Below are 12,633 nucleotides of genomic sequence, written 5' to 3'. Positions count from 1 at the left end.
TCCCTACCTCCTTCCGTTCTGAGTAAATTGTCTGTTTGGTTGGTCACATTTTTAATGGTAAAATTCAGTCCACAGTTACATTTATGTACAGGATGCAAAATACATTTGTCTCTCTGCCTAATCTGTGTTCCAACTGATTGTTTTGGATCATATTACATAATTTCAAATAGCAGAGTTTAAATTTTGGGCAGGCATTGGTATCACTTTGGAAACACCCAGATAGGGTTGGTCTTTGAAATGGACAGGGTAGGGAATACAAACCTCTCCTGTCGTGTCCCAAATGTTCATGACCAGCTGTATCGTCCACTCTCCATAAAACCGATAGTTCTGCTTTGCTACTGATAATAGTTGGCCTACAATAATGCTTACCCGCCTACTAAGTATAAAATGGAGGTATTTATGGAGGTGAGAAGCAGTTAAAATGCCCCTTGCTTTGAGTGCGAAGTTGACTCCCAGTGCTGTCATTGGTGTTTGAGGCCGGATTTAACCTTTTCAGTCTCTCTCCCAGGCCAGCACCCTTCTCCAACTATTGTCTGACTCGTGTTGACGTCTTTGAGGGCTCCTGGGGTTCCTGTCTACTGGAACGTGCCTGTGGCACCTCTGCAAAGATGCCGTCTTCCAACAGAAAGAAGGTTCAGTGTTTTCAAGACCCAGTCAACAGCCAATCTGATTCAACACTTCTTCTCATGCTGTTCCAAGAAACAATAATGACATAGGCAAGAAGAACAATCAGTATTTATTTCTATATTTCTATATAGAACCAATATAATTCTATATTTATTTGTCTATTGTCTATACACTCCTCTCTTCCAGGTTGATTGAATGCTGAGTAAAATCATTTGCTATTATTTTACTAAATACTCTTGGTTGCAAGTAACAGATATATACTTTGGGTAGTTTGGGAAAAAATAAGGACTGTATTAAAGGATCCAGGAGCAGCTCATGGAACTGAAAGGCAGTGGGAACAGGAACACAATTTGAGAAGCCGCCTTCCCTCTCTTCTGCTCATTCCACCTCATCTGATGCTTCTGCTCCGCTTTATCCTCCTCTTCTCTGTGCACACCGTAGAAAATGGCTGCCCTATAGCTCCCAAATGTAGCCATTTATGGTTCAAAAGCACAGCAAAGACTCATGTGTCCCTCTGATTTCTATCTTGAAATTTTCAGGGAGAGAATCTGATTGGTCCGGTTTGGATCAAGCATCCACCACTGATTAGATTCGCTATCATCAGCAGAGCACGTCTACTGAGACAAACTGTCTAGGGAGCCCACTCACTCAGCACTGGGCTCAGTTCTTGGAGAAGGAGGTGGGTGGGGGTGCAGTAGGGCAGTCATTCCAAAAGGCATCTTCACTGTCACCTATCACGTCTAGGTGGCCAGCTTTGTTTATCATCGTGCTCTCGAACTTGAGTTTCTATCTCACCTCCACTGAATACTTTAGATATCCAGCGGCAGTGGGTGGTTAAAGAAAAGTCATAAGAGAAAGTGATGATAAACTGAAAGTGGCCAGTGTAGAAACTGAATCCAGGAGGGTAGTGAGGAAACTGGCTTAGCCCATCAGATATTCTGCCTTTTGGGGACACTGTTGACAAAACCATGGTAACCATCTGTTGCTGTTTCCTCCCCACTTGGGGTGGGGGAAGCTTAACAAAGACCATTGTTCCATCTTGTCAATATATTAAGCATTTGGTAACCTTTGTCTCTGGGAAGGTGATATTTAAGCTGAGACAATAAGCCAGCCATGTGGGGAAGGAGCATCCCTGCCAGTGCAAAGGAGCTGTGGCAGGAGCAAGTCGGGCTTGCTCAGGGGACTGACAGAAGTCCAGGGAGGCTGGAAGGAGTGAGTGAGTGCAGGGGCTCAGAGATGGGGATTTAGAGGGGGCCAGGGCCCAGATCAGGTGAGATTTTTTAGGCCAAAGCTTATCCTTAAAGAAATGCTGATATGGGGGCAGGCATACGTCCCTATCTTTAAGGGTATCATTCTCGGCTGTGTGACACTGTAAATGTTTAAAGCAGATGCACAATGCATGCTTGACAGGCCATGTCAGGCCTTTCTGGAAAAACAAGATCAGGCAAAATTAGTTTTAAACTAAATGGCTTCCTCATACCTCAATACATCTTGTTGCTTTTCATGTATTCATCACTTCTGAACTCTCTACCTGATGCAAAACACAGCTCTGTCCTCAATTCACAAACACTAGCCACCCACCCACCCGCCCACACACACACACACACACACACTCAACCTTATTCATGCAAGGCACTCCGAGTTAAGTGGGGGTCTCGAGGAGGAGGCATTGCAACTCTGCATCGCAAACAACTTAGAATAACTCCTTACCTAGTCCTGCTTTCAACAGCCCACCACCTCTTTGGCCCCTGGGTTTACATGGCCCTCACCCCTGCAGCGCCGGCCTCATTCCATCTCATGAGCTCCTTCCCCCTCCCTCCCTTCTTCTTCTCCTTTTCAAGAGAAAAATGAAAACTCTCATTTCCTAACCATTCTTTTGCTGTTAGGAAGCTCCTCAAGTACCCTCTTCCAGTTCAAAAAATGGGTTTTTAGGTATTTTTCTCCAAGGAAGACAATTTACCCTAAGATAAATCCTGGTTCCAGCTCTTAACGAATATAAATTTCCCCTCATTACAGTGATGTAATTATTGATTGGGTACATATGATGTGCTAGGCACTAGGGATGCCAGAATTATTAAGTTGGGTTGAAGCACTGGGGTCACACAAATGGTTCATCACCCAGCAGGCTATACATGAGGACAGATTGTTACTGAGCCTTAAGGGACTGGTGACACAGAAGTGGATCCTTTTGCCAGGAGCCTCCTCCGCCAAATAGCAGAGCAGAAACATTATTCATTGATCAATGAATGGAGGAGGCAGAGCTTGTGCTCTAAACACCTTCTCCCTGAAAGGAAGGTGAGCAGCGTTTTCATGGGATGTGAACAGGGAGGGGTCTCTGTGTCATTGCTCTGGGGCAGGAGCATTTGGGGCATGCGCAGATCTTCCCTTCTTGTACAGGGTACCCCATCACCATCTTGGACCTTTCTGGTTTGGACTGGTTCTGCCGTTTGGCCACTTGGCATTGCTCTGCCTTGGTTCCTGTAAGCAAGTACAAGTTAAAAGCAAAGCATTAGATATGGAAAATGTTTTAGGGACTTCCCCAGGTGACAAGATGACATGGGGAAGGGTGAAGCCAATGATGAGACAAAGGGAGCCAAGTCAGGTTGCCATGGGATCACAGAGAAGAGCAACAGAGCCAGTCTAGGTGTGGAGTATGGCAGGAGGCACACAGTGTCTCTTCGAGAAATGGAGTTGAAGTCCAACCATGTCCAAAGTGCTTGTCAGTTGTTTCACCCCAGAATCCTCCAGCTGATCTGGTACCTTCTTCAGACACCATCATCGTAGATGAGCCCTCTCTGACTCCACAGGGCTCTCGTGAGCCTCAGGCAAGACCAGATTAAAACCTGTATGGGCTCTAAGAATGGAAAAGATTATGGGATCTGTTTCCATAAGTAATTCAAATAAAACTGATACCAAACTACAAGTGTAAGGAAGTTCAAAGAAGTTCTGACTTTTTCCAACAATGATTACTTTAAGCTTATTTGAAGGTCACCTATCAGATGGACTTCCTCTGAGATATCTATCATCTATCTCTCTGTCTATCTATCTATCTAAGCTCTTTGTGCCTCTTTCTATTGGGTAAACACAATAGACAACAAGACTTTGGGGAAAAATTTCACCTATCACTTGTTCCCCAGGGTTGCTCTCTTTTTTTCTTTTTCTTTCTTTTTTTTTTTTTCTTTTGAGGAAGATTAGCCCTGAGCTAACACCTGCTGCCAATCCTCCTCTTTTTGCTGAGAAGGAAGACTGGCCCTGAGCTAACATCCGTGCCCATCTTCCTCTACTTTATATGTGGGACGCCTGCCACAGCATGGCTTGATAAGCAGTTCATAGGTCCCCACCTGGGATCTGAACCAGTGAACCCCGGGCCACCCAAGCAGAATGTGTGAACTTAACCCCTGTGCCACTGGGCCGCACCCCTCCCCCAGCCCCCCGCAAGGCTGCTTTGTTAATCAGAGTTCTCAGGGAATAAGAGATTGTTAGAAATTTCAGATTAAATGACTCCTTACCAGAAGTCTCTTTTGTTTCTGGTGGTGATGCCCAAAGGCTTTCCAAATTCCACAATAGTATAACCTGATAAGCATAAGACTGTCACAGGGCCCTGGGGCCACTTATCTCTTTATCAAATTTGGGTGTGTTAGGGTACCCCAGGTAAGCAGTTAGGATGAATATACACCTAATCCAGGAATTATTTTGAAACCTTATAAAAAATTCAAATCTGGATCTATATTTATTTTCACGTATACTTCCTAAATGATGGCACACACACACACATACCCGGTTAACTGTGGGTTATTTCTGCATGGCTCCAGGTGATAACTGTTTATAGTAATTAAAATTGTACTACCAAGAAGGTTGTTCCTGGCAACAGCTAGTAGTGCCGAGTCTCGCCTTCTGCTAGAGTTAATGCCTTCTCCTTCCCAGGGGTCTGATTTATCCTGAGGAGACTCCTCGACTCAGTGAAAACATCTCCAAGCCAGCACCACCTGACCTTCTTGTAACACAATACTTAGGTTGTGACTGTCCGCAATAAGTAGATGGTGAGGAGTGGGTAAGTATTTAGCCAACTACCAACTCCATTGCAAACAGCTACTTAAATGAGTCACAGAACTGGGCCTTGGTGGTCCTCCAGTTTGATGCGCTCCTTTGACTGATGAAGTTGAGTCACAGCCTAGCGGCTTACCCACACCACACAGCTGGCTGGTGCAGAGCCGTAAGAAGAGCACTGATCTCCTCACTTCTCCTTCAAAGAACTTTCTACCACATTGCATACCTGATCTTAAGCAACTTTCAGGATCTAGCTAAATAGTTTTTAAATTTTTTCAAGCTGGTTTGAGTTTTCATGTGCTGCTTTGATATTCACAATTTTATGTACACTCAGGAAGTTGCATCAACAGTGGAAATAATAGCTTCCTTCTCCCCAATTTCCAACTTTGCCTCAGTTGAAAAGTTGGCACATTTCTTTGGTTTGCACTGATTCTTCCCTTGATGACTTCGGGATGATGCTGCAGTGCCCTGAACCGCTGTCTTGGCGATGGCAGCCACAGAGACAATACTTCAAGTAATGCTTCTCTCTTAACTTGTAGCTCTGATCAGTGGAGTTATCCCGGAAAATGAAAGAGGGCAAAGGCCCCTGCCAATGACTCTCCCCCCGCTTGGAGGGGAGCCATAGTTCTGAAAGAGCCAATTGTGAGAGAGCCACTGAGAGGAGCAAACTAGAAAGAAAGCTGGCCTTGTCCCAGGCAGCTGCGGGCCCAGTGAACAAGTTCAGTGTCTTTCCAACTGTGCACAGAGCTGCCGAGGACAGACTGTGATTAACTGAGGGACTCTTCTATGCATCAGATGCAGACAAGAGATGAACGTGTCATGCTTCTCAAATGCTGAATGTACTGTCCCAGTTGTTGTCTCCTAGATCTGCCGCTTTGGGCCATAGGCAGGACCTCAATGGGAGGAGCAATGACTGACCATGGAGACCTTGGAAACTCCTCCTGATGCACCCAAAGGACTCGGGCATGCTACTGCCTTGTGTGCCCTGTGCCTGCACTTGACTTGGTGGGGAAGGTGCAGGTCACCGGGCTGCATTGACGAGGAGGACAGCAAAGAGATAAGATCAGGAATGCGCTGGCTCTGCCTTCCAGGGTAGAGGCTGCATGCCTAGGCGAGAAGTGGGGAGCATGACAGAGACCTCCAGCCTTTAGGCCTGAACAACCTTCTTCTTGAGTGGCATTCTTTTCCTCCTCAGGGCTACAGGCTGGTCCCAGCTCCAGGGACACTGTGGTAGAGTGATTGCAATCAGGGCCCCAACCGTACCTGCCTCCCTGGATCCATGCCCTTTGCACTATGACTTTGCAACTCTTCTCATCCTGAGATGAAATCCATCTACTCGCCCTGGCATCTAGCCTGGCCTTGTATCTTGCTTTGGCAAACAGTGATAGGACAAAGCAATGATGTGCTAGTTCTCAGTCTTGGCTTCAGGAGACCTTGCAAACTTCCCTGTACTCTCTTGGATCCTGCAATGGCCCTGAGAACAAGCCTGGGCTAGCCTGCTGGAGGAAGGAAACGTGTGGCCCAGTCACTCCCATTGACCCAGCTGATAGCTGTCAACTCCTGAAGGACAATCACCTAACTGACCTGCAGTGGATTGCAGACACATAAGGAACCCAGCTGAGACCAGGAAAACCGCCCAGCTGAGCCCAGCCTAAACTGCCGACCCATAGACTTATCAGCTAAATTGATGATTTTTGTTTTAAGCCACTACATCTTGGGGTAATTTGTTTTACAGAAACAGGTCACTGATATAGGCCCCATGGGAGCCGGTGACAAGGAGGAGCCTGCATCCTGGAAAGGCCTGGGCTGTTCTGAGGGTTGGAGCTGAGAGACAAGAGTTGCCTGAAACGAGGAAACCCCAGCTGCTTGGTCTTACCTTGAGGATCCCCTGGAGATCAGGTCCCAAAAGCAGCTGGGGAGGAAAGGCACCTGGGGCAGAGCTGCAGGAGTAATAAGGACCAGGACACTCGGTTACCATGGGGAGTAAATAAAACTTTAATAACGGTGACAAGCAGCTTTGCACATGTGCTCTTTCCAGACACTGTCTTCTTCCAGGCGGTTGGCCTTCATGGCACCACTGGAGTGGCCTCCCCGTGATATAAAATCCTGATTCATTAGCATTAGGTCTCCAGGGAATTCGGCTAAGTGGAAAAGATTTCGGTTGGTTAAGCCAGTGATGGACCGTTCCACTTTCTTTGTGGGGAAGAATGGTTTCCGATCATTTCCATGGTATGTTAGATGTTTCTTTGGTTCTTCTGACTTGAAAATTACATCCATTTTTATTTCTTGTCTTTTTGTAGTTTTGTTCTCTGCCTCGTCTCTCTCCTCTGGCTTGGCATCATCACAGCCATCACTGTCAGCGTCGTCCTCGTCTCTTCCGGCCTTGTCTTTTGCCGTTGGGCCCAGGCCCCCTCCAGACAGAAATGAAGAACTCCTGTACCTTTCAATGTAGGGTAAAAGCTGCTTATTTCTCAGAGCTCGAGCAAACTGCATCCGTTCTATGTGTTTGCTGATGTTGAGCCTCTCCCGTTGTGGCATTTTGAACTCCTCTTGGGGTACAATCACCTTTGCCGTCCATATTTTTTCTAGGGGCCCACAAGTGGTACAAGGAATAGAGTGTTGTTTTTTATATGCCATTGCCTGTTTGTAGTCTGGAGACAGCAACTGCAGTTCCTTGAGCATTTTCCATTCTTCTTCTTGCTTATAATTCAGAAACCTTCTTGCTGCTACAGTGTGAGTGCCACCTAGACGCTGACAACAGGAAAAGGATTGTTAAAATCTCAATGGAACAGGGACAGGGGGCGCCCACAGAATGGATTACCTACTGGTTCCTTCTCCCTCTGTTGCTGAGTGTGTCTGAACCCCTGCGTAGGGGGAAAGAGGGCAGATCTTTGGAGTCAGACAAGCCTGGATTCAAATCCTGACTCTCCTTACCTATTATAAACTTGAAAGAATTTTATTGACCTTACAGGGGTACTGTGAAGCCTCCATAAGACAACATGAAATATGAAAGCAACTAATGCAAGGTAAGGACACAAGAAATGGCAGCTTCCATCATTTGTTATCATGTAGAGTTACATTCCTAATTGGGGCTTTGAAATAAGAGAGTATTTTGCTATGTGAGTGTGGAAGCCACTAGCAGACTCAGTCAACTCGAGTCCACTGTTTGGGAAGCTTACATCTCTGTGCTGGTACTTTTTGAACCTCTGGCTCCCTTAGCCTGACTGCCTGGCTTCAGCAGGGCCCCCCTTTGTATAAACTTCAGGGCACTTACTAGGAGCTCTTTTTCCAAGGGAGAATATTTTCCAAGGGCAATGCGTGGGTCTGATTTGCAGAGTTTGGTCCATATCCTGGAAGGCAGAGAGGCAGGTGTATTAGAATTCTGGAAAGAGTCTTCCCAGTCGGCCCCTTTGGAGCAGGAAACCTCACAGGGGTAGATTATACATTAGGCTGGGGCCACTGTGACCAGGGTTTCTGAAGCCACATGGGGGCTTGTTGGGAGATGGAAGGGAAGGAATGGATTGGAAGCACAGGTTACACTCACCCCAACAGTGAAGCAGAACCTAGATCCCCTTGGAAGCACAGGAAGTCTTTATCCTGAAAGGAATCGCTGGTATGGAATGTTCTGACTGGTTTTCCATTCTTATTTGGCTTCCCCTCTGCAATCTTCCTTTCGTGAGCCCTTGAATCTTTAGCCTCCTCTTTTCTAATCTTCTGACAGCCATTCTCCCTTTCTCTGATCATACTCTGGCAATAGGCTAGGATGGGAGGCGTCGATGCCTGGAGTTTCTTTCTCAGACAGTTTAGTGGGAGCCCAAGGGGCAGTCACAGACATTTCTTGCATCATAACTGGCCTACTTGGGAGCTATTGTGAGGTCTAAGTTTAGGCATCGAATGATCCCTGGGGTGAAGTGAACACACACTACCATGTTCCTGGTGTGTTGGAGTCCAGAGGGCTGGAGTGGGCAGAGAGTGTGGCTGGGAAATGATCTAACCACGTCGCTGCCACTTACAAACAAAGACTGCTCAGTTTTTTTCGGGGTGAAGACTTAGTCAACTGAAGCCTCTCTCTCTGGTGTTTGTTCACCTCTCCAACCTGAATTCCTCATGTTCCATCAATGCACGCTATCCATGGTCCTTGTACCTTGTAGGTACATTTCATCTATTCATATTAATGTTTTAAACACTTTTACCTACTATATTAGTCGGGGATGGGGCTGGCCGGTGGTGTGTTCTCCCAAGAAATAGAACCCATAGGATATGTGTGCTTATGTATATATACATATATTTTAATTGTTAATTTTAATTCAGATTTATTTTAAGGAATTGGCTTATGTGATTATGGAGGATGGAAGGTCCAAAATCTGCAGACTGGGCCAACGGGCTGGAGACCCAAGGAAAAACCCATAAGGCAGTTCAAATCTGCAGGCAGAACCTCCTCCTGCGTGGGGGATGTCAGCCTTTGTTCTCTCCAGGCCTTTAACTGATTGGGTGAGGCCCACCCGCATTATGGAGGCAGTCTGCTTTACTCAAATTCCACTGACTTAAATGTTAATCTCATCCAAAAACACCCTTCCAGAAACATCCAGAATAATGGATCAGACCAAAACATGACTGGGCACCATAGTACAGCCAAATTGACACATAAAAGTAACCATCAAAGCTACTTAGAATTATTAGATTTTTAATGATTAGTTACATTCTTTTATAGTTTTTAATATCAGATTTTTAGTTTTTATACACAGTTTTACTCATTTTTGAACTTTGTATTAATAGATACATACAGCATGTATTCTTTTGTGTCTGCTTTTTCCCTCAACATTACGTTTTTCAGACTCTCTTAAGTTCGGTCCTTTTCCTGGTTGTATAGCATGATCGTGTTATGATTTGTTCGTCAGTCTTCCGTTGCTTACATTTGGGTTGTTTCTGATTTGGGGAGCCTTCTCAGACATGTCTTCTTGCGGTTATGTGCATGCTTTTCTGTTGGGTGCATACCCGGGAATGCAATTGCTGAGTCCTAGGGCGTGTGTAGCTTCAATTTCCTAAAAAATTCTTAGCTCTGCTCCAAAGTGTCTCTACCAGGTCACAATCCCACCTGTGAGGTATGAGAATTCCCTCTTGCCAACACTGGGGGGTCAGTTGTGGTGTCTCACTGTGGCTTTAATCTGCATTTTTCTGATAACAAAGGAGGGGGAACACTTTTTCTATTGGCCATTGAGATTACCCTTTGAGAAATGTCTATTCAATTCTTTTGTCCATTTTTTTAATGTAAGTTTTTGTTTTCTTTCATATGTAGGACTTTTTTATATAAGCTCTTCACTGGTTAAATATGTTGCACATACCTGCCACTCTTGCCTTGTCCCTCTCCTTTTTTTAAGTTGTCTTTTTTACCAGCTGCACTCCAATTTATCAGTCTTTCCTTTGATGGTTAGTGCTTTCCATGTCTTGTTTAAGAAATCATTTCTTGGGGCCGGCTGGTGGTGTAGCGGTTAAGTGGTTAAATTCTGCCGCCCGGGGTTCTTGGGTTTGGATCCCACGTGTGGACCTACACGCAGCTCAACAAGCCATGCTATGGTGGCATCCCACATGCAAAATGGAGGAAGATTGGCACAGGTGTTAGCGATAATCTTCCTCAGGCAAAAAGAGGAGGATTGGCAACGGATGTTAGTTCAGAGCCAATCTTCCTCACTAAAAAAAAAAAATAAATCATTTCCTACCCTAAGAAGGAATGATACTCTCCTTTGTTATATTACATATAGATTTATGATGACATTCTCCTCTATTATTCTCTAAAACCTTTCGTTGTTTTTTTTTCTTTTGTAACTTAACTTCCCACCCGCATTTTATTAACTTTAATGTTTAATTATTTTCGACTTCTTCTTAAGTACTTTTTCCAAATTATTTTCATAATGGCTATCAAGAAGTGTGTGTAGGTGTGTGTGTGCGCCCAAACACACGAGTCACACACAAAAAGTCAGGGCCTCTCCTCCGCTCTCGCCACAGCGGCCCCTGCAGTCACCTCCTGGCTCTGGCTCCCTCTGGCGGATCTTGCAGCCCATTGAAAGCTGGCTCTCCAGAGACCCACATGCCTTCTCCCGTCTCTGGATTCTCTACCCAGATAGCCCCCTTGGCTTATGGGAATGGTGCTCCTTTCTAACATTGCATAACATCCAGACCTTATATGATGATCTGTGGGCTTTAAAATCATAATTCCCTCTGCAAAATCATTGGCTGGAGGCAGACCAGCCTCCTGGAAAGGTTTTCTAAGCCAGTGCTTCTCCAACGTTAATGTACATATAAATCTCCTGGGTATCTTGCTAAAATGCAGAGTCTTATTTGGTAGATCTGGGCTGGGACCTCAAAATCTACACCTCTAACAAGTTTCCAGGTGATGCCAATGCTCCTGGTCCAGGAGAAACAAAGTTGCAACTCGATGTGTGGGACTACCCAACGTGAGGAGCTGCTCAAAGTGTGGTTTGTGGGCCAGCAGCTGCGGTATCACCGGAGACTATGTTAGAAATGCAGAATTTCCGATCCCTGCCCCAGACCTACTGAGTGACAGTTTGCTTTTCAACAAGTTCCCCAGGGGAATCAGGTGCACAGTAAACTGCCAAAGGCAGCTGGCTGGCCCCTGTGAGGAATCAGATGATGCACGACCTCTGTGTGGATGCCCACAGGGCCAACCAGAGGGCTTGTGGCCAGAATTCACTCTGCTGTGCAACGACACGCTTCTAAAATCCAGTTTCCAGCTTCCTCAGTGTCCTTCCTCTCTGCATAAGGATTAAAGAGATCCTGGCTCAAGCAGAGTTGATACAAATAGCTACTTAGGAATGGAGTCAGCTGTGCCCCTCTTGGATCCTCTTTGTGCCCAGAACAGTGGAACCTAAGGATAAGAGGAAGCCCTTTTCACACTTAGACCTCTGGGAAGTGTTTTGGCCACACCGAGGGGTCAGAAGCAGGGTCTCTGATTCTTCTTTCTGTCTGAGGAGGAACAGGTTATTACCCGGAGAAGTTCAAGTCTCAGAAGGGTGATTCGATCAAACTTCAGAATCTAGGCCAGGACGATGATATTCCTGCCTGCATGTGTCTTTAATTTTTCCACACCTGAATTTCTGCCGGGTTCTTTGACAGTCTACCAAGGAGGACTCCCCCTCCCAGATGGAATCTGTCCCACTGGAGGGCAAGCTGATCAAACAGACACCGGCGTGTAAGAGGGGGATCTTTGACAGCTCTTGCCTCACTGATTAATGGAAACCATTGTCCAATATCACATTCTCTCATTCTGAAAGGAGACCTTGAGCATCCTCCTTTGGCTGCCTGTGTTGCTATTAAGATCCACCACAGGGCATGAGAAATTCTTTTCTGAAGTACAGGAGAGCTTGGGTTCCTGGATTTGGAGAGGTAATAATGGTGGACATTAATCTTCAAGGTAAGTTCAATGGTTGTTTATGTTAAGAACCAACAGACTCCCAAAAAGATATCTCTAGTGGCAGAATTTTCTCTTTAGAAATGTGGCCAATTGAGGTCATAGAACTAAAGATCCTAATGTGTTAGTTGACTTCTCTGGTGAGTTTTGATAAAATGTTCGTGATAAAGATGTACTAGAACGTAGTGGTCAAGAGCACAGATGTGGCGTCAGACTGGGTGTGCTAGCAAATGTTAACAACTGGCTGTCGGGGTAGGTTCCCAGATTCAGCAAAAAAAAACACAGGACAACCTGTTAAATTTGAATTTCAGGTATATCTCATCTACTCATACTTAAGAATTATTCTTTTTTTATTGAAAATTCTAATTTCACTGGGTGTCCTGTGTATTATCTGGCAATCCTATCTCTGAGGAGAAAAAGAAAAGCCCTGATGAGCAACATTTACCAATTTCCTTGGTGTTAATACTCCCACCGTGGCTGATTTCAAGCTGCCAGTGTGAAATCACTGAATGTGGAGTTGGGAAGAGCTGCCC

The 12,633-nt window shown here is 45.5% G+C and overlaps 1 protein-coding gene across 1 annotated transcript; it reads right to left on the bottom strand.

Moving 5' to 3' along the window:
• Positions 1–6,234: 6,234 nt before the first annotated feature.
• C2H10orf120 (chromosome 2 C10orf120 homolog) lies at positions 6,235–8,418 on the bottom strand. The gene is made up of 3 exons (XM_014834147.3): positions 8,219–8,418; positions 7,949–8,024; positions 6,235–7,425 (listed from the first exon to the last, which is right to left on the bottom strand). The coding sequence occupies exons 1-3, from the start codon at positions 8,416–8,418 to the stop codon at positions 6,670–6,672; spliced, it is 1,032 nt and encodes a 343-aa protein (XP_014689633.2). The 3' UTR covers positions 6,235–6,669.
• Between the last annotated feature and the right edge of the window lie 4,215 nt (positions 8,419–12,633).

Source organism: Equus asinus, chromosome 2, assembly GCF_041296235.1.
Source record: "Equus asinus isolate D_3611 breed Donkey chromosome 2, EquAss-T2T_v2, whole genome shotgun sequence".
NCBI lineage: Eukaryota > Metazoa > Chordata > Mammalia > Perissodactyla > Equidae > Equus > Equus asinus.
The sequence above is the reverse complement of the archived record's forward strand: the minus strand, read 5'-3'. Positions and strand labels throughout refer to the sequence as shown.

Bases quoted from the DNA above. Each gene is read 5' to 3' on its own strand.
- C2H10orf120 (XM_014834147.3), bottom strand. From the start codon at position 8,418: ATGATCAGAGAAAGGGAGAATGGCTGTCAGAAGATTAGAAAAGAGGAG. The intron at 8,025-8,218 runs GTGAGTGTAACC...TCTGCCTTCCAG, and splicing joins GGTTCTGCTTCACTGTTGGG to GATATGGACCAAACTCTGCA. The intron at 7,426-7,948 runs GTAAGTGCCCTG...TCCTGTTGTCAG, and splicing joins CCTTGGAAAAAGAGCTCCTA to CGTCTAGGTGGCACTCACAC.